This window comes from Cupressus sempervirens, chromosome 9, assembly GCF_028749045.1.
Source record: "Cupressus sempervirens isolate cs-2001-9-10 chromosome 9, ASM2874904v1, whole genome shotgun sequence".
Taxonomy (NCBI): Eukaryota; Viridiplantae; Streptophyta; class Pinopsida; order Cupressales; family Cupressaceae; genus Cupressus; species Cupressus sempervirens.
In genome coordinates this window covers 619,855,766-619,877,950 of record NC_143126.1, presented here as the reverse complement: position 1 = coordinate 619,877,950, position 22,185 = coordinate 619,855,766, and the positions used below count along the sequence as shown (strand labels likewise).

General features: G+C 35.7%; 1 protein-coding gene across 1 annotated transcript; it reads right to left on the bottom strand.

Moving 5' to 3' along the window:
* Nucleotides 1-17,885: 17,885 nt before the first annotated feature.
* LOC149540231 (guard cell S-type anion channel SLAC1-like) lies at nt 17,886-21,262 on the bottom strand. Its single transcript, XM_089799526.1, has 4 exons — nt 20,986-21,262; nt 19,026-19,808; nt 18,329-18,360; nt 17,886-18,179 (listed from the first exon to the last, which is right to left on the bottom strand). The coding sequence occupies exons 1-4, from the start codon at nt 21,028-21,030 to the stop codon at nt 17,957-17,959; spliced, it is 1,083 nt and encodes a 360-aa protein (XP_089655652.1). The 5' UTR covers nt 21,031-21,262; the 3' UTR covers nt 17,886-17,956.
* Between the last annotated feature and the right edge of the window lie 923 nt (nt 21,263-22,185).

Here is a 22,185-nt window from a genome sequence, read left to right as displayed (position 1 = left end):
CATAAAAACATAATTAACTTTATCTTTACTACTTTCATCCATAGTGCATATCAGATTGTAAATGAAGATTCTCAAGTTGATGCTTGCGAGATTCTGAGAGAAAAACTAATAGGAAACCTCAACAAGATCAAGATGTATATGAATTAGATATTTGAATATGCATCCTTGATAGTTGTACATTTTTCTTCTTGATGAACTATTTCTCTAGTATATCAAGTGTTATTTGGAAAATGTGATTCTTGTAGCAATTCATATTAGTCGATTCTATAGAATGTCAAACAAAAAATCTATTAACAAAAAAATATTTGGTTGCTTCAAAATATTTTAAAATAAATTGAAAAGCATAGAAAAAATTGCTTAGAGCCTAGTTGAAAATTATGCAAATTCAATTTTCTTTATTTTAGAAATTGATGCAAGTTGTATGCAAGCAATAGAACTAAGAATTTCATAGTTAATTCCTATGGGTTATGAAGTTTATCCTTCAATAGAGATTAAGAATATTGATGATATGATCTATAAGATAAGAGATCACAATGTTGAAAGGTTCATAACTTATAAGGAGACATATAAAAAGGTTTGGTAAGAAATTTATCAATGTGAAATATCCAAGAATGTAAGGAAACTGGTTGCAGATATTGTAGAGAATGAACGAACTTGTAAAGAACATATGGTAGAAATTAGACAGAAGCAAGATGACATGGAGAAAAGTAAGGCAATTGCAATACCCATAGATGTGGAGAAGGAGACTACACTTTCATCTATTTCCATACCATTGAGACAAGGACTACAAGGAGTGAAACTAGAGCCACATCCACACTTTCTGAGGAGAAGAAAAATGATAAGTCAATTAAAGATACTTCTACACCAAAGGTTTCTAAGCCCAAGTATTTGTTAGCCCCAACTAATGTGTAACTAAGAATACTATTATTAAATGTAAAAGAGTCATATAAATTGTTATGTTATCATTGATGTCAAGCCTTAGTTGGTTAGACATTATGACAATTCAATAAAGTACCATATCATTTGATTGATGAATAGGATTTGAAGAAAGTATGATAATGACATAATTGATAAGTATTGGTATTCAATGGGTACTTGAATGAATTGGACTCTGATAGTATAATGTTGGTTTGATTTTTTTACAATCATGTTATATTGTGATTAAGTTCATATCTGGTGAGTCAGTGAAAGAAAAACTACATTATTAACCAAGTGACTACAATTGTCACCAAGCATTTGGCAAAGCAAAGTTAAAATTTCAGTGTTAACCAAGTGATGTGTTGCCCAAGTGAGGTGGCGATGTTCGCCGAGTGAAGAACAAAAAAAATTTAATTTGAGGCTAACAAATGATGAAAATTAAGAAGCATAAAGAATAAGGATGAAGTTTTTTATGAAATTAACAACTGGAATGATTCAAAGATGATCGAATGGAGAAGATTTTCTATTTTCATAATGAGCAAAAACTTTGAGGTGAACTAGTATTGATCGAATGACTAGATGTAATGAATCTAAAATCTATGATTGTAAATAAGTGGAAAAATATGGAAGGATTTGGAAGGAAGAAGTTACCTATTTAAGGAGATGAATGAGATCACTTTTTGTTGTTGATCATTTCTAATAAATTACAACGTGGCTACAAATAATAATATAGGGCCTGGGAGATGAGATGAATTATTGGTTTGGAGGAAAAAGAAGAGTAACACACTTAACAATAAGTGATTACCTTTGTTTTGTATAATATTGAAGGGATAGAGAACCCATATTTGAATTAAGGCATACATTTATTTAAACTATGAAGTCTTATTATGTAAGTTTTAATGAAACACACTAAGGTAGGTACTAAACAATCACAAACTTGTATGCCTCTTAGATTCTTACAATTTATGATGGTACAATATGAAAGGAGAAGGCCTCGATATCTCACCTCTGTAATAGTGTTATGATCATCCCATTTTGGGCACAAATCAATGACTACTTGTGCACCCACTCTAACCCCATCACTGCCATCATGATGAACTCATCATTTGATAACTTTGATTGGAGTGCCATTTTTGCAGGATAGTGCTCTCTCAACCCCAAAGTTGGAAAACCTGCTTGCATCCACAAATCATATGTCACCCTAATACATTAGCCATTTAAACTAATTTTTCATCCCATGGATACCAGGAGTAACCTTGCCTATCCTATTCCTATCCCCTTTTACCTTGGGATCTCATTCAATCTTACCAATCCTTTTCCTACCCTTAACCCCTTTCTTAGGTCCCTCCTAAGAAAATGTACCCATTTGTAGGTTGCAAGGTTATAGGGGGTAGACACTATATGCACAAACACCAATCCACCTAACACACCACTCCCATTTTCTAGCTCTTAGAGATGTTGGTCTTGTGACTTCCACTTACATGGAATCTAATTAGTTGGTCCTGTGACTTCCACTTACATGGAATCTAATCAGAGAGATCTTCATCTTCAAAGATGATAAACATTTGATTAACATTTTTATGGGTGTTATGCACTAGTAGAGACATTGATATGTAGGGTGGAAATGTTGGTTGACCAATCATCATCGAGCCATTCCACCAACTTTTGACCTTATTTACGAGTCACAAATGCATAGTTAAATCTAATCTATGAGTGCACAAAGATAGATAGCGAGCTTATTGGGTCCCTGTACTCCACTAACTATTGAAGTCATCTTACCCACTTTCCCAATTGGTCCTTTACTTGAATATTTACCATCCTCTCACCTTAGACATCCTTCTTGATTTTATTTCAGAGTGCACAAATACCCTTCGTAGGACCCCCGTGGCCCAATTACATACCCCTTTTCTAGCCTACTTGACCTTCTTGTACCCTTTTTAGCATCATCTCCACTCTGCCAAATTTTAACATTATTTATGAGTCACAAATAAATAATTAAATCTAATCTATAAACACACAAAAATAGATAGGGACTTACTGGGTCCTTGAACTCTACTAACTGTTGAAACCATCTCACTCACCCAATCGATCCTTCACTAGAATATTCACCATCCTCTCACCTTAGATTTCCTTCTTTATTTCATTTTAGAGTGCTTCTAGATGCAACTTCTAGGCCCCCATGGACTACTTGATCCCCTTATATTGGTTCTTTTTTTCTTTTGACCCATTGTTCCTTCCCCTTATCTTTTATTGTTACCATTTTGATCATGTAAACCCTATCTTCACCCTCTTCATAAGGTCTTTCTCTCTTTCTATTTTCCTTCCCTTTTTCAAAAAATTGCCCCATTTTTAATTTTTGCACCAACTTCTTAAGGGGGTATACCATTTCTATCATGATTGCTTTGTCATGACTTGTTTGACCTTCACCTTTCCTCTCTTAGGCATCCTTTTCTCTTCTTTGATGATGTCATTTTAGACACCACATCAAAAAGGGGCAAACCATAGATTCCTAAATCATCCCTTTACGAATTTAATGCCTCCACTTTTAAAACAATAATACTAGTAATTAATTATTAGGTTAATCCATTAATTCTTGCACCCATTAGCCTTTTACTAAAATATAAAATTCACTCCCATATGTGAGCACCTTCCTTAACTTTTAGATTGCCTCCACTCATTTACTCTTATATAAATATCCACGTTGCAAACATGTTTGGCTAACTTGAGCTAGTCTATATTTACACTTGTCCCCACTTAACCATTCACACATTTTGAAAGAATTCTATTTTCCACTTCTTCATGTTGCTCACATGTGTGTGTGCACAAATTATTGTAAATGGATGTTGTGCACTTGTCAACCCTATTCCCTCCAAAGCTCTATAAATTGGAGCTTACCTTCCTTGCATTATTAGCCATTGCTCGAGTATTGTTATCATTTTACTTTTTACTTAAAACACATATAGTTATCATTTGCTAAATCATATTTTCTACCATAGTAATTTATTAATTTGCAATCTCATAGTTTTTTCTCATTTCCATCTTAATATTCATCATAGAATTGATTTGTATTTTAATCTCATCTATTTTAGGATCATTTAATCATCTTTCATTGATCCATTAAATATTTTACATATTAGGTGTAAACTAAAATGTTGGGTGATGCGATGCGCTCCCCTGCCCACAGGTGGTTAATTATGTGGTGTTCCATGTTCACTAACAGTCATGGCTTTTGGTGCAATGGTAAGTGGGCCCAACAATTGGTATCAGAGCCTGGTTTTGGCCTGGTCATGGGTTTAAATCTCCCCAGTGCCTTCCCAACCCGCGTAAGCACCTGGTATGCGCGTCGAGGGGGAGATTGTTGGGTGATGCGACGCCCTCCCCTGTCCACAAGTGGTTAATTATGTGGTGTTCCATATTCACTAACAGTCATGGCTTTTGGTGCAACGGTAAGTGGGCCCAACATAAAAAAATAATTCACATTTCAATAGAAGAGAATAAATAAAATGAAAATGGATGCATCCATTTTGACTCTATCATAATAATATATGTATTATTTTCCATTTATTTTACTCTATTAAATACAACATTTTTTGACATGTACAACTTACACTTTTACTCATGCCCTCATCATTCTACTTACTCAAACCAACTTAAAAAAATTCAAATTCTCTTAAACTTGCACAAGAGAGATAAATTTAGTTGTATAATCATGATTTTACATACATTTATTCTTTGACATATTTTACTCATTAAGCTGACAAGATTATCTCCCGGGAAGACTTTAACTAGATTGTTGGAACACAAAGAGATATGGTTTCAGAAGAAGAAGATGCACCAAATGAAGAGAAGCGTGATAAATGTGCAAATGAAACTAGCTATTCGGCAGCAGCAGAAACAAAATCAACATCTGGTGAGTTTGTTGAAGGGGATTTAGCGGGTTAACTAAAAGAAAGTAATGAAGTTCCTCTGCAGATCTCTCAAGGATCAAGTGAAACAGCAACAACAATAGATATGAATGCACCATTAGTGGTTGAAATGTATAAGTAAAAAGATTTTTCTTCTTAGGACTTGATTTCTAAGTTAAAACTGTTAAATACTCAAAGTTGACTTATTTTTCCAAACTTAATTTCTCTTAGTATATGATTAAGAATAGTCCTAATGAAAATGTTGTATTAGAGGAAAAGACTAAAAACTTAATTGACAAGTCCAACTCTTCTGGAATCTACATCAGACATAAGCTCATTTGAAAGGATTGAAGAACTGACCAGTCTTGAGATTAATTATGTTTGTTCTTGAAAGTGAATACATAAATCACTAAATGTGTCATTCTATGCATATTACTTATGATAGGCAACACATATAAGTGAGATCTATTAAATGGATTATCAACAAAGTATTTGAATACAACTGTGAGATTTTATTGAAATAGATAGATTTATACCAGGGTTGTTTCTGAAAGCAAATTATAAATTTGTAGATGTCCCTGGCCACGTATATTCCATATAATAAGAAAAATTTGTCAACTGATGGAACTATCAGCCTGTTATAATTTATAACTGTCAGAATTAATTTTTATTGGCATGTTCATGTCAAAAAATAAGTTAAACATTTAAAAATGTGAAATGATTGGAATTTAGTTGGTATATTACCAAGTTTGTTTCGTGGGCCAATTGGAATAGAGAATAGGAATACATATTCCCATTTTACCCTTAAAATGAATTTATGTCCATTCCAAAAAAATAGTTATTATTGAAATAACCATTCCTATTCTCAATTATTATGCCTAGAACCAAACGAGCCCTTAAGATATAGACAATGATGAAATTGCATTATGTAGAATGAATAACTTGTTTTATTTCTTGTCATGGATGTGTTCTAAATAAAAATGAGTTTAATTTTCAGTCAATAAGGAATGTGGTCTAAAGAGCTGGGAAGGAGATAAATGTATAGTTGTGACTAAGAGGCACCAATTTGGATGTCTTTTGTACTTATTGGAAGACTCTACATTTTCTAGAAAAATGAAGGTGCACATATATTTAAATTCATATCCAAATGATTAGGATTTTATTTGTCCCCTTGATAGCAGTTTTAACAATGGAGTTCAAGAGATTGGAAAGACGAGAACTGGTTTCTTTTTGAGAAAACTAAAAAAAATATAAAAAAGAGGTTGACATTGATTCTAATTTGGTGTTCACTATGAGAGATTAATTCAAATAGTTTGGATTACAAATTGCTAAATATTTATGGTAATTATTCATTTGAGAAAACTTGGAGTGCATGTAACCATCTTAGAGTAGATGTCTCGCAATATGTTACAAAATATACATTTTTAGATTAATATAATATATTTGAACTATAATATTGTTATATTTAAAATTATTATGTTTAAACTTATTTTTTAAAAATTTAATATAACATATTAAAATTTTAATTTCACTTAAAATATAAAAATTTAGAATTCAATTCCTACTTTTAGGCGCAAAGTATGAAGACGCCTAGACAAGATTTCGGGTTTTAAATTTAGAGAAAATGAGTAAATAATAATAGGAAGGCTCAAATCCTAATTCTTGTAAAGAGAAAGCAAAGGGTCCATTCATAACCCTTGTATCCAACAAAATAAGTTGCAATTGTCAACCATTCACCTTTAATATTAATGAAATATTTAAAATATGAAAGATAAAGTTATTTATAGTGTTATAAACTCTCATGACCTTAGAATTTTATTTTCCATGTAGATTTTGATGGTAAGTAACATCATTTGACATGACTAGGGTATTGTATTGTTTTGCTTATTAGTCCCTGCTTATTTAGGCAGCCTGCCTATTTAGGCAGGGATAAGGTTTGATTTTTTAATCAATTTCATTGTTTGAAAAATTATGATTTATTTGTTTTTTGATTGGATGTGGCTCATTTTCCTAGGGTTTCATTTTGAAAAAAAAAAAATCTTAAAAATAAAAAAACTCAGCAGAGACACGGGGTAAAAGTTGGAGTTAGATTTGTAAAGTTTTTATTTTTCTAGGTTACGCTGTTTTCGCACTGACACCATTATAAGTAAAATCATAACAACTGTTAGAAAATTTAGAAGGCATTTTAAAAAATAATTCTGGATGGTTTTATGATTTTAACAGTGGTTTTTTCATTGCCGTGCAAAGGTTTTATATACATTATTTAAAATATAATTACATTATTTTAATTAAATATAGATAGAAATTTTCATTTCATTTTTAAATTAGATTATTACATAAATTTTTATTATATTTTGTCAAAAAATATTATATGTTTTAATATTGAATTATAGTAATAATTAAAAAATATTTATATTTATTTTAATTTTGTACACTTTATATATTCTAAAGTAAATTATTTTTTACATTTGTATGATTTTTAATGATAAATTAAAAAATTAATTAGACTAATAAAAAATAATTTACTTTATAAAATATTTATTAAAAAATTTATATTATTTATATATTTAATAATTTCAATAATTTGATTCATGGACAATTCAATACATAAAATTGTATTAAAATAAATTGAACTCAAAGATTCATTAAGGAAAGAATCTGGCAAGAACATCCTAAATCTTCATAGAACAATAATACAAGTAAAAAATAAACCTCCTTTGAAATGGAGGAAAATAATGTAACTCTAATCTCCCAACGCAATTAACATAACTACGTACATCTTAGTTATGCAATGTGATCCCTCTTGCTATGATGCTTATTTTCTTCTTTAGTCCTTGTTCTTTAATTGTAGATCAAATATATTCTCCATTTTTGACAAAAGGCAGGGACTCTAGCTCCATCAGAACTCTTGTTTTGTCACTTCTAATAATATTATCAGCATTGAATATGTTTATTGCTTCCTCGAAAGAATTCATTATGTTTCCTTACCAATCCTCCCGTACAATATCTCATGGCAAGTAATGTTTAGATAAAAATCTCATCTAATTTATGAGAATAGAGAAAACTAACCAGACTTAAAATAAAAAAAAAGGCAGCCTTATAAATGAATGTGTCACCATATCACAAAGAATGACAGGTGCATGATAACACCATGAACTTGAGATAACTATATATACACAACCCCATCTATTTTCTCCCACCACACCTGCCTCCGTTCATTGCAAGTTATAAGAGTACGACACACCCTTCTTATCTTCATACCTGAATGCATATGCCACAAATAAATTTTCTTCTCTTACAACGGAGACAAAAGACAACCATTCACATATTTATTCTTGGTTGAATTAGAGCTTTTTTATACTAGTTTTTCTTCTGACAAGATATGTCATATTGGATAAAAAATTGATTTATCTAAAACCATTTTTATTATTTCCATCAGCTACAAGGACGAATCCTTGATCAATTTTTTTTAAAAAAGAAAAAAAAGTTTTGTAGTATGCTAGTTGTGGGAATGATAGGTTAGAGTCATATCTATTTGCATGGATTCTTCTTTTTTTTTTTTTTTTTTTTGCACTTTTAACTTTAATATTAAATCTTAGATAATATAAGCTATAGATAATATCCTTGTTTATTTACATATTTATTTTCAGATAAAGGTCCGTTTGGCAACAAGAATACAAGTGAAATAGGCATATGTAAATTCTTAAAATTTTGAATTCTTCGTTTGGATGCACCAAATCGAAATTGGAATACAAAATAAAATAGGAATACGTATTCTAATTTTGGCTCAAAAATGGGGTTTTGCAATTCCACCCAAATAGGTGTTATTGGAATACGTATTCCTATTCCACTTTTATTTATTTTAGAAAACATAAATTTTGAGGTCCGCGAATTCCCCATCAAATATTGGCTGAACCAAACAATGAACAGGAATACGTAGCCCCATTTTCTATTCCAGAATAGTTATTCCTATTCTGACAGCGAAACGGGCCGTAAGTTTTTCCAACACACTGAAAGGTTGACTTGTACAGATTTTGTATTTTCTACATATGTAGATATTTCTGCATGTACTAGGAGTAACAAGAAACTTACTAATCAATCCTATTGAATGTGTACCATAATCTCCAAGATGCAAATCCAACAGAGTATGATTGGAAACTACTGATGACACGTACATACATACACCTTACATCATCTAAAAATCCAACATCAAGATGGTGCCACACACCTATTTACAACTAATGATCTCTTTAAATTACACAATAAGAAGATGTTGAAATAATTAAATTCCCCGATTAAACTAAGTACAACAATTTATTCACCAAGTGGAAATAATAATTCCATGGGTAATGAACAACTTGAAAAACATGTACTCCATTGTAAAGGACAATGCATCATGCTTACAAAAAATTATATGGATAGAGATATGACTTGTTAATGTAGCACTTGGCAAAGTTGTTGACATTGTTTACAAGCTAGGATACAAACCACCTAGTGTCTGCATGTATCTTACCATATATTTTGATAATTATAGTGGGTCATTGTGGAATGAACATTATCTAAAGACCATACAAATTATTCCCTCATGTTGAGAAGTTGAAGACAACTCCCACTCATTATGTCATGGGTTATTACCACACATAAATTGTAAGGGCTAACAGTATAGAAAGGAACACTTGACATTGGCAAAATAGAAAGATAGGGAATGCCATTTACATCCATTTTAAGAGTTAAGTCTCTAAATAATCTTCATATCTAACCTACTTATATCTTTAAGAGGTATGCTAAAATGAAAAATAAGCCATATACAATTAAACAAAAAAGTGAAGAATCTCCATTCAATTAAGTGATCATGAAATCAAAACGGAGCTATTTTACATCCACAACTCGATAATAAATAAATATATCACTCTGACAGTAACCCTTGCACCCTTCAAAAGTGAAGTGTTAGTATAAAATTATATTATGATTTGAAGTGAGTTTGAAAATAAATCAATTATAATAATCTTTCTCAAATATGTTAGAATAGGATGTCATGTCCCTCTCTTAGCAACATAATCATAACAGGGGATTTGCCTATCATTGACTCTCGTAGGCAAATAATTATGGGAAGAGGGTCGATTTTGTCTTCCAATTAAGTAAGCGGGGCCTACTCATTCCAATATTTAATAAAGGTTGTATTCTAACTTTATAAAGTTTATTATTTAATTTTATAAAGTTAATATTTGTAGTGCAAGATGATTCCGGATAATTTCCAGAAACTTCCCGGCAAAGAGATAAATAGAGGGCATAGGGTTCCTTTGGAGGTAGGCAATTTTGTGGATTCGATTTCTATTCCATTGGAGCGATTTGTGGCCATTGGTCTGAAAATTCTCAAACTATCTTTGGGAACGTTAACTCCCATGGATAAGCGATTTTGAGGGTGTGAAATATCATCCGAATCATCGCGAATTTGGAAGTGATACCACTGTCACTTCATTTGAACAAAGTTTGGCGACCTGAGACCAGTTCGTGGTCATCAGGATATCATATAGAAGGTGTCAGCTGTTGCAGGTCCGGAGGAATTATCGGGAGCTCAATTCAGAACCATTACTCCTTTCAGATAGGGCCGAAAATCATCAACCCGACTTACCCGCCCTCCAACAGTCCCAATTCCGAGCATAGAAAAAGGATGTTCGAGACAAGGAAGCATCGAATTGTCAGGGAGGTGAAACGCGCGGGAGAAGAGCAGATCTAGTCTGCTAATGACTCAGGGAGAGGTGAATATACGGGAGAAGAGCAGATCTAGTCTGCAACGACTCAGGAAGGGGATCGCGCGGGCAAGGAAACATTGGATCGAGCATTGGATTGATATTCCCATTGCAGATTCACCGCATTGGCAATTACCTTGGATAGCGCAGGTTTGGGATCCCTCTCCAGATCTGAACTCGACTCAAGACCCTCACCATTCGGCGCATGCGGTGGTTGCAGTAACGAACACAGACCAATCTAAAGGGAAACCCGTTTACAAAGAACAGGCGCAGGTTTGAATAACACTCCAAACCGTTCAGACACCATTCGGAAGGAGGAAGAATCGAAGGCATGGTCCGCATTGGGAAATGATTGCGCTCAGACCCGAAACTGGGTTATAAGTTTGATAGCAGCGCCACTCTTTGAAGGCAGATCTTGACCGAATTTCACAACATCCTGTTGACGGCAAACTCAGGCGAGGAAGAATACTCTTGAAGTCATTTGAGGGGGTTGACTCATTGTGTGGAGACATTCAGATTGACGAAGATAAGGAACTCAAAGAGGAAGCGCAACATGAATTTGCTGTGAGTATATCGAATGTTGCCAATGTCTTTTTGTTAGCCTTTAAGGTGAAGTATCACACTGTTGTTATCACTATCAGCTTACGTATATGTAAAGTGCAGAAGATGTTTTGCAATATGTGTTAACACTTTCATTTTGAATAAGGAAAAGAAACATTGTGGAAACTGTTGAAAAGGGTTATTTCAGTGGTATCAGAGCAGTAGTCCTGCCATCCTGATTGGGTAAAAGTACTCTAATTTCCGGAGTTGTACTCGAAAACCATATTCAAGAACAGGGATATGGGTGAAAGACAGAGTCCGCCAAGATTTCCCAAAGTCGACGATGATGAAACCAGAGAATTTTACAGAGCCATGACTAACGGACAACAAGAAATAACTCAGACACTACAGGCTTTGACTACCATAATGGAAAGAGTTATTCAGCCCAGGATTCAAGATCAAGGAAGAGGCACATCTGATCACGACGATAGGAGTGTGGCAGGATCACAAGGTGCTCCTAGGTGCAGATCATGGACAGCCAATAGGCCTACTCGTCCCATCTTCCTAAGGGAAGATGCTCAGGAGATAGGAGAAGACGACGCACCAGAAGATTTTCAGGATGATCTCAGGGCTGCTACGGCAGAATGGCAAGCATTACCCCCGCATGTGTGTGAGTTATTAAACTTTGATCGATATCTAAACCAAAGAAGAGAACATATGAGGAATAGCCGCCAGAATCGGAGACCTAGAGGGACTCATGAAAGTGAGTTACAACGAGCTGTCAGTAAACTTACTTTGCCTTTCTTCGATGGGAGTGGTCAGATGACGGCACAAGCTTGGATTCACAAATTGGACACCTTCCTAGCATTAAGGCCTATGTCTGAAATAGATGCCATCAGATATGCTACCTTGCATCTGGAAGGCGTAGCTCATGACTGGTGGTCACATGGAATGGTTACCTTGCAGCACAATTAGGTAACATCATACCAGGACTTCGTGGATAGATTAGTTGAACGTTTTGATAAGAAGGATCCAGAAATTTATTTTCGCGATCTTGCACAATTAAAACAGACTAGCAATATCGAGGTCTATATTAGTGAATTTCAGAGGTTGTCAGTCATGGTACCGGATGTATCGGAGAGGAGGTTAGTTATCTTATTTACAGAAGGATTGTCTGAACCCCTCAAGGGATGGATTAAGGCATTCGATCCACCAACATTGCAGGAAGCCATGAGGAAAGCACGAAGTATGGAACTTACAGCTCCTTCTAACCGGTTCACTCCCAGGAGCACTACCTCTTTCAAAGACAACAGGAAGTTTGATAAAAATAAAGGGAAGAGCATTGAAACCAAAGGGAAGTCTACCACACCCCTAGATACAGAAGCATTAAATGACCTGCGAAGGAAGAAATTATGCTTCTATTGCAAAGGTCCATATGACAGGGATCATGATTGTCCCTTGCGACCAAAAGGGAAAGCCAATAGAGTTATGTGGTCATATTACGAAGGATCAGATTCTGACAGTGCGACAAAAGAGGATGAACATACTGGATCAGAATCTGAGGAAGAGACAGGAAAGTCAGAACAGAAAGAAGAACCTGAATTGTATCTACAGCAAGGGCGTTTGTCTAGCATTCAACAGGAAGGATCTTTCAGGTTACGTGGTGTCCTAGCAGGGCAGAAGGTGATTACATTAGTTGATACCGGAGCTACACATAACTTCATTGATGCAAGATTGGTCGAGCATCGTGGTATTAAGACAGAAGAATTTGGAGGTCTTCGTGTACAGGTTGCTGACGGATACACTCTTAAGTGCAACAAGATAGTTAGAGACATGCCTTTACGCCTGAACAATTATGAGTTCAAAGCGGATTACCACGTGGTCAATATGGGTGATTTGGATATCATTTTGGGAATGACATGGTTATGGTTATTGGGTGAGGTTACTTTCCGACTCAGGGACATGGAGATTAAGTTCGAAGTAGATGGGAGGCAGCATGTATTGAGAGCTATTCGGAACAGTGATATCCGAACGATCTCTCTTAGACAATTGGAAAGATTGGTGAGACATGAGGATCTTGAATGGGCAGCCATGTGTACTCTCATGCCTACACAGGAGGAACAACCTAAGACATAATATCATTCTGACATACAGATATTGAAGGAAAAGTACAGTAAGGTATTCAGCGATATTCCACCTGGAACACCACCTGATAGAGGGATCGAGCACATTATCGAATTGGAAGAAGGCGCTAAACCAGTCATGATTACTCCATACAGGCATCCCAAAAGGCTTAAAGATGAGATAGAGAAAACCATCAAGGAGCTACTCGCAATGGGACACATCAGACCTAGTAAGTCTCCTTTTGCTTCCTCAGTAGTTTTGGTTAAGAAGAAAGATGGTTCGTTACGGATGTGTATAGATTACAGGATGCTGAATAAGAAAACCATTAAGAATAGATATCCTATTCCACGGATTGATGAGCTAATAGATGAACTACATGGGGCATGCTACTTTAGTAAAATCGATTTGAGATCAGGTTACCACCAGATTAGAGTCAGAGAACAAGACATTGAGAAGACAGCATTCAGGTGCCACTGTGGGCATTTTGAGTTTGTAGTGATGCCATTTGGATTGACCAATGCACCAGCTACTTTCCAGTCTACCATGAACAAGGTCTTCCATCATCAGCTGAGAAAATTCGTGTTGGTATTCTTCGATGATATCTTGGTATACAATCGAACATGGCAGGAGCACATGGCGCATCTTGAAACAGTATTGAAGATTTTGCAAGAAGAATCCTTGTATGCCAAAGAATCCAAATGCGATTTGGGAATGACTGAGTTGTTATACTTAGGTCATATTATCAGCCGAGAAGGTGTACGGATGGATCCTGATAAAATTCGTGCTATTGTAGAGTGGCCTACTCCTGAGAACCTAACATAGTTAAGGGGATTCCTTGGATTATGTGGATTCTACCGCAGATTTGTTTGCGGATATTCACGACACGCGGCTCCTATAACCGATTTGCTTAAGAGGGGAGCTTTCGTTTGGACAGCAAAGGCACAGGCTTGTTTTGACAGGTTCAAGGAGATCATGACTTCGTGTCCGGTACTAGCGTTGCCTGATTTCTCGAAGCCATTTGAACTCCAGTGTGATGCCTCAGGAGATGGTATTGGGGCTGTTTTAATGCAGGATAAACACCCAATTGCATATGAAAGCAGGAAACTCCGTGGGCCAGAGAGAGCATTCAGCATTTACGACAAGGAGATGTTAGCCATCATGCATGCACTAGCTAAGTTCAGGCAGTATTTAGTAGGTGGCAAATTCTGCATAAAAACTGACCACAACAGTCTAAGACACTTCCTCGGGCAAAGGGATCTCAATGATAGGCAGCAGAAATGGGTCAGTAAGTTACAGGCATATGACTTCGATATATCTTATGTTAAGGGCACACAGAATGTGGTAGCAGATGCCTTGTCACGAAGACCACATCTTAGTTCAATGATTGAGATCTCTGAGGATTGGAAGCATTTGATTATTGCAGAATATGCCAAAGATTCATGGACATCCAAGATAGTTGATGGGACACTTGTTGGTACCAGGTACACACTTGTGGATGAATTAATTATTTACAAGAGCAGGGTATTTTTAGTCCCAGGATCGAAGGTGAGGCAGTTCATTTTGCGAGCTCTTCATGATTCACCTACAGCTGGTCACCCCGGATACTTTAAAACATATAGACAGGTGCGAGAACGGTTTACATGGAAAGGACTTAAGAAGGATGTTTTGCAGTATGTTCGTGAGTGTTCTATTTGCCAACAGAATAAACAGGAACACACCTTTCCAGCAGGGCTTCTACAACCACTTTCCATTCCGTGTCAAAAGTGGGAATGCATATCCATGGATTTCATTTCTGGGTTGCCCAAGGCTCAAGGACGTGATTGCATTTATGTGGTGGTGGATAGGCTAACAAAATATGCTCATTTCTTTCCCATCACCACTACTTATACTGCAGTACAGGTAGCCGAAGTATTCTTCAAGGAGGTTTTCAGGTTACACGGGATACCCTGCAGTATTGTCAGTGACAGGGATAGTAGATTCTTGAGTCATTTCTGGCAAGAGGTGTTTCGATTATGTGGCACTGAGCTCACACCCAGTACTAGTTATCACCCGCAAACTGATGGTCAGACGGAGATAGTAAACAAATGGGTAGAAGGCTACTTGAGGAATTACGTCGCCGACCAACAAAAGGCCTGGGTAAGATGGATTTATTTGTGTGAATATTGCTATAACACCACTTTCCACATGTCTATCCAAATGACACCTTCTCGAGCATTATACGGTTATGATACACCCAGTTTCATTGACTTATTGATGAGTGATGTTCGGGTTCCACGTGCTGGGGAATTACTGCAAGAAAGTAAAGATATCATTAGCTCTCTACGTGATAACATTGCTCGAGCACAGAATCAGTATAAGCAATATGCAGATCAAAAGAGGACGGAGAGAAGCTTTGAGGTGGGCGACATGGTTTACTTAATGCTCCAACCATTCCGACAATCTACTCTAAAAAAGAGTGGGTCAGAGAAGCTTAAACCCAGATATTATGGACCATTCAGGATCAGTAGGCGAATAGGGGAATTGGTTTATGAGCTTGAGCTTCCAGCCGACAGCAAAGTATATAATGTGTTTCATGTATCACGTCTCAAAAAGGCATTGGGACAGAATGTGATACCTTCTGCAGTCTTGCCGCCTCTGGATGATGAAGGAAAATTGATCATGATATCGGAATTCATTCTAGAAAGCAGAGAAAAACAGCTTCGCCGAAGAGTAATCAGAGAATATTTGGTTAAATGGAAGGATCTACCAGCCGAAGATGCTACTTGGGAGAATGAGACCATTTTGCAGCATCCAGCTCTGAGATTGCTTGAGGGCAAGCAATATCCGGAAGGGCGGACTGTCATGTCCCTCTCTTAGCAACATAATCATAACAGGGGATTTGCCTATCATTGACTCTCGTAGGCAAATAATTATGGGAAGAGGGTCGATTTTGTCTTCCAATTAAGTAAGCGGGGCCTACTCATTCCAATATTTAATAAAGGTTGTATTCTAACTTTATAAAGTTTATTATTTAATTTTATAAAGTTAATATTTGTAGTGCAAGATGATTCCGGATAATTTTCAGAAACTTCCCGGCAAAGAGATAAATAGAGGGCATAGGGTTCCTTTGGAGGCAGGCAATTTTGTGGATTCGATTTCTATTCCATTGGAGCGATTTGTGGCCATTGGTCTGCAAATTCTCAGACTATCTTTGGGAACGTTAACTCCCATGGATAAGCGGTTTTGAGGGTGTGAAATATCATCCGAATCATCGTGAATTTGGAAGTGATACCACTGTCACTTCATTTGAACAAAGTTTGGTGACCTGAGACCAGTTCGTGGTCATCAGGATATCATATAGAAGGTGTCAGCTGTTGCAGGTCCGGAGGAATTATCGGGAGCTCAATTCAGAACCATTACTCCTTTCAGATAGGGCCGAAAATCATCAACCCGACTTACCCGCCCTCCAACAGTCCCAATTCCGAGCATAGAAAAAGGACGTTCGAGACAAGGAAGCATCGAATTGTCAGGGAGGTGAAACGCGCGGGAGAAGAGCAGATCTAGTCTGCTAACGACTCAGGGAGAGGTGAATATACGGGAGAAGAGCAGATCTAGTCTGCAACGACTCAGGAAGGGGATCGCGCGGGCAAGGAAACATTGGATCGAGCATTGGATTGATATTCCCATTGCAGATTCACCGCATTGGCAATTACCTTGGATAGCGCAGGTTTGGGATCCCTCTCCAGATCTGAACCCGACTCAAGACCCTCACCATTCGGCGCATGCGGTGGTTGCAGTAACGAACGCGGACCAATCTAAAGGGAAACCCGTTTACAAAGAACAGGCGCAGGTTTGAATAACACTCCAAACCGTTCAGACACCATTCGGAAGGAGGAAGAGTCGAAGGCATGGTCCGCATTGGGAAATGATTGCGCTCAGACCCGAAACTGGGTTATAAGTTTGATAGAAGCGCCACTCTTTGAAGGCAGATCTTGACCGAATTCCACAACATCCTGTTGACGGCAAACTCAGGCGAGGAAGAATACTCTTGAAGTCATTTGAGGGGGTTGACTCATTGTGTGGAGACATTCAGATTGACGAAGATAAGGAACTCAAAGAGGAAGCGCAGCATGAATTTGCTGTGAGTATATCGAATGTTGCCAATGTCTTTTTGTTAGCCTTTAAGGTGAAGTATCACACTGTTGTTATCACTATCAGCTTACGTATATGTAAAGTGCAGAAGATGTTTTGCAATATGTGTTAACACTTTCATTTTGAATAAGGAAAAGAAACATTGTGGAAACTGTTGAAAAGGGTTATTTCATAGGAATTTCTTTTTCCATTTGTTTTCTGCAAATTGATGGCAGCCACAGCTAGATTTGCTTCTACCAACAGCAATTTAAGAACTGGTTCGCAAGAAAACAATGAATCATGCGTGTTACCACAACAAAAATTCTTTGATATCTTTAGAAGAAAAACATTGGTCACAAAACAATCAGACCGCCATGCAAGCAATCGATTTAACAACATTAGAAAGATTGTGTATCTTTCAAAGAGCAGTTGACAACATAATTGAATAGGTCCAAAGGTATAATATACGAAGATTTGAACCTCCGGTAAGATAATAATCTTAACATTGAACTGTTGAGAATAAAAAGATAACTAAGCATTTAATAGCCCAACACATCACTTCATCTTTATTCCATCACATTTTTTCTACATTTGAAAGATTATCTTTGTCTAGTGTTGAATATTTCTAACACTCTTGTATTTTTTCCACAACCCAGTTTGAATGTTAATTAACGTTGCTAAACATAGAAACAATACACAGAGCATAGAAATTATGGAAAAAATATCTGCCATGAGTTTTACAATTGGAGAGCTCATTTCTTGGGCATAGTGAATTGTGGCAATGGCAAGGGAATTGAGAGGAAATGCACATGCCCACCATGCTGCAGAGAATCTGTTCATCAACACCATTTGATAAGTAAGAATTCTTTCATTGCATGAGAGAGTATTTGTGGGTTAAGGAATTTAAAAGCCCAATTTTAGAAAGTAGTCAAAATATATACAATTGAATTTAGGAAAAGCAGCAAGGAACAAAGAAGATACCTGATTCCACGAAACAAGTTGATTCGAACCACCTGTCCAAAATAACGAAAGTTATGATTTTTTAAAGACAAAATGAACATATTTGGAATTTTGTGATGGTATAAATTATTTCTTTTTGAATGAAGAAGAATGAAGACAAAGATAAGGAGGAGGGTGAAGTTAAAATGGACAAGGAGTGAGGTTCATTTCTTACGTCATCCTGGACCTTGCTGATGTGTAAGGCGAACTGGATGACCGGATCCTTACTTCCATTTTACTTCTCTCTCCTCCTTGTCTTTGTCTTCATTCTAAAAGATAGCTATATCAATTCCTTATCATCTTATTTACATAAAAACAAAGATAAGGAGGAGAGAGAAGGAAGAAGTTAAAATGGAGGAAGAGTGGCCCATCTTGACATTATTCCAATTGATGTATGGGACAAACTGGATAGCCACAACTTATAGTACTGGATCTTGTTACAAGCTAGAGTTGTCATTGCACTAAAAGATCGACCTGTTAATGCCCGAAACAATCACTAGACTTATAGAACACAAAAGGCAGTTAAACTATGTTACGAATCTCAAAGAAAAATTAGTCCAACACTCCTACCCATCCATTTTAACTTTTCTCTCCTCCTTATCTTTGTCTCCATTCATAGGAATAGTTCACTCTATCACCTCATATGCATATTTATAGGAGATTCTATTTTGAAGCTTACTAGGGCCATGAAAGAAAAAAGTGCTAGAAAATATGTGATTCTAGCCCCCTTCTCAAAACTTCCTGCAATGGACTCCCACGCCACACAAGCTGTACTTGGAAGGGCAATAAAGAGAAAGAGAACAGGATGTAGTTGCTTTGGAATGGAAGAATTGGAAGGAAGCTTCTGATAAAGTGTCACAAACAATACAATGTAATGTGATATTCCCACTGAAAACAAAAATACAGCTGATTCTTTCCACCCGCACTTAGCTGCCAATGTTGCTCCTACAAAATTCCCCACAACACATATTTGTGTGGAAGGGTTTGCAACTCTTGATAGCAATCTACTTTTGCCTCCCAAAAACCATTGCCCATAAATCTTCAGCTCCAAAAGAAGAAGAGGTGTCATGAAGATAAAAAGAATGAATGGGTTTATGTGGTCTGATATAGATGTAGGAGTACTCAAGGCTAAGAGCATGGCAGATATCCATGGGACAAACAAGTAGTTTACCCTGATTCTATCCATGTACTCTTGTTTTACTGCATCGAAATAGAAAATACATTTGAGGGAGTAGAATGAGGAGAATATCATGAGTATGAAAACTGAGATAAACCAGATTATAACTAGTAGTAGTTCATATGATTTGGGGTCTAGATGGAAGGATTGTGAAATTTGTAGGGTTTGCAACAAAAGTGCTTGACTGCTGAGGCCAAGGCTGATTCTGAAATGCCCTGCATGAAAGCGTAGTAGAAATGGGGATGATAATCCTTCCGTGGCACAAGCCAAGGCTTCTCCCTGAACCTGAAATGGTCACAAAAAACATATCAACAACACCAACATCATTTTCAAATAGAACTGTTTTCAAGAAAATAATATTCACTCAAATTTCATTTGAAATCAAAATATTGCAGTTTGTACCAAAGGAATTTTACTTTATTTCATTTTTCAAAATGTTAGGTAATTTTTTTAGCAAGACCAGTGGAATATTGGATTCGATTGTGTGTATTTTTTAGCATCAACATTTCAGATCACACTACATGATCCATCATCAGGATGAATAGTGATAAAGCTCCCTCACTGAAGCATATCGATCAATAATATCAGATAACCAGTGGGGTTGTATATTGAAAGGTCAGATCAGAAAAGGATGATGTGTCAAGTCTTTCAATACCATACAAAAGGTGGGGTTACAAATGGACGATATCATTTTCAATTATCAATGTTGAGGTTCAAACTAACAAGTATATTGGATCAGTAACAAGTAGATTGAGAGTTTGAACTTTCATAGTCAAAACAACACAACCACCACTCAACCAACACACAATGAGATGAACTAAAGTTCTAGAGGAGTTTTTTAGGTTGACAGCACCTAAATTACAGTGCTCTGGTTCTGATTATGGTTAATAGGGATATCACCAGCACTTACACTTCAAATTTCACAACTGACCTGTTTTTTAAAGAAATCTTTTTTTAATGTCACGTAATGTTTTTAATGAGCCTACTAAAAATCAAATCTTGCTGAATGCAAGACTTCAATATCATAAAAGATCGATTTTGAGCTGAGCAAATTTGACTGATTGGATAATCCCCAGTCTATATCAGATAGCTAAAACGACTTTGTAGATGAATTTTTCCTAAAAAATAAAAATAGATCATAAATACATTATTAAAACCCCAACATTGCCATCTGGATTTATGATATGAAATAATGGGAATGGATTGGCCCAGGGAAAGTTAGAAAATCTATATAACTTATGTAACATGAAAAATTTGTATAAAATCTAATTACTATCATCACTTCTGCCATACCAAATCAAATATATAATCTCAAATTCAACCAGGAAAACAAACCAAGGAGATCCTCATAGTAGGATTTTATCTCTATAGAATGAATTTGATCAATGGATGCCTCCTAGAACTTTCAGAAGCAATAAGTTGGCACTATTTGAATTATTAGAAATGGGCATAAGAATATAACCTTCCCCTGTTCCATGGCATCCATTGAAAGATCTTTAGATGCCATTGCTGCATTTCTCTATCCAGTCCCTTTGGAGAGCTCCAAATTGGCTTCTTAACAAAATGCAAACAACACATAAATACAAAACAAAAAATACTAAGAATTCTACACGAAAACCCAAAGTGAAGGGTTGAATTTAGAGAAAACTTTGTTTCAAAGCAACTGAAAAGATTAGCCTCTGAAAAAGAAATAGAAACATGTGCTCCACTATAACAGAAAACTGGGATCTCAATAACACAATGATGGGTTAATTGAATCCATACACATATATGAACATATCTTCATACATAATAATTGATGGTTTATCCTGATATAATAATTGATGTTTTTCTGGTTAAGTAAGCAAATTAACAGATTGCTTTGCCTTTCCTACAGGCAACTTCTTCCTTAATTGCCCATCCAGCTTATAAAATGAAATTGCGTGGATTCTTTTTAATAATAGGTAACGTCTTTTTAAGCATTCTTGTCACATTAAAAATGCTTATTTTGTTGTGTACAGTTTAAGAATTGGATGTCATGGACTGTATTAGAATATTTGGATAAAGATGGTCATACATATGTTTGCTGATGAAGCTCGCATGGAATATAGACCCCTAGTTATATAGACAGCTGATGATTATCTTTAAATTTGTGGTGATAGTCATCTAGGTTTAGAGACAAATTTTTTGATATCTTATTGGATGATGAAATTTGTATGTTTATTTAGTCTATTTTGAGAGAAATGTTTCTTACATAGATAATATATTTAATAATGGTATAAGCTAATCTATCTACCATTTTTATATATTTCAATATCTTTATTGTTATATTCAAATATTTTTATACATTCATTAGTTTGTTCTATATTTGACATTATTCCTATGTAGATGCTATCTACCATCTCTACTATGATCTAGTGTTTCTTAAGCTAACATACATACTTCTTAAGCTAATATACATATATTAGCAAATGCATATTTTTAATATAAAATCTAAAAAATTATCACTAACTATATATATTTTTCAAATATAATTGAAAAGAGAAATAAGTGTCATTAATGATCGTTCAAGTAATATATTAAAAACTTTATTAATAATTATACATTGTATCTAAATAACCTTAATTAGCTAAAATATAAAATGTAAAATATGTCGTTATTAATTAGATAAGATATTAGTAAA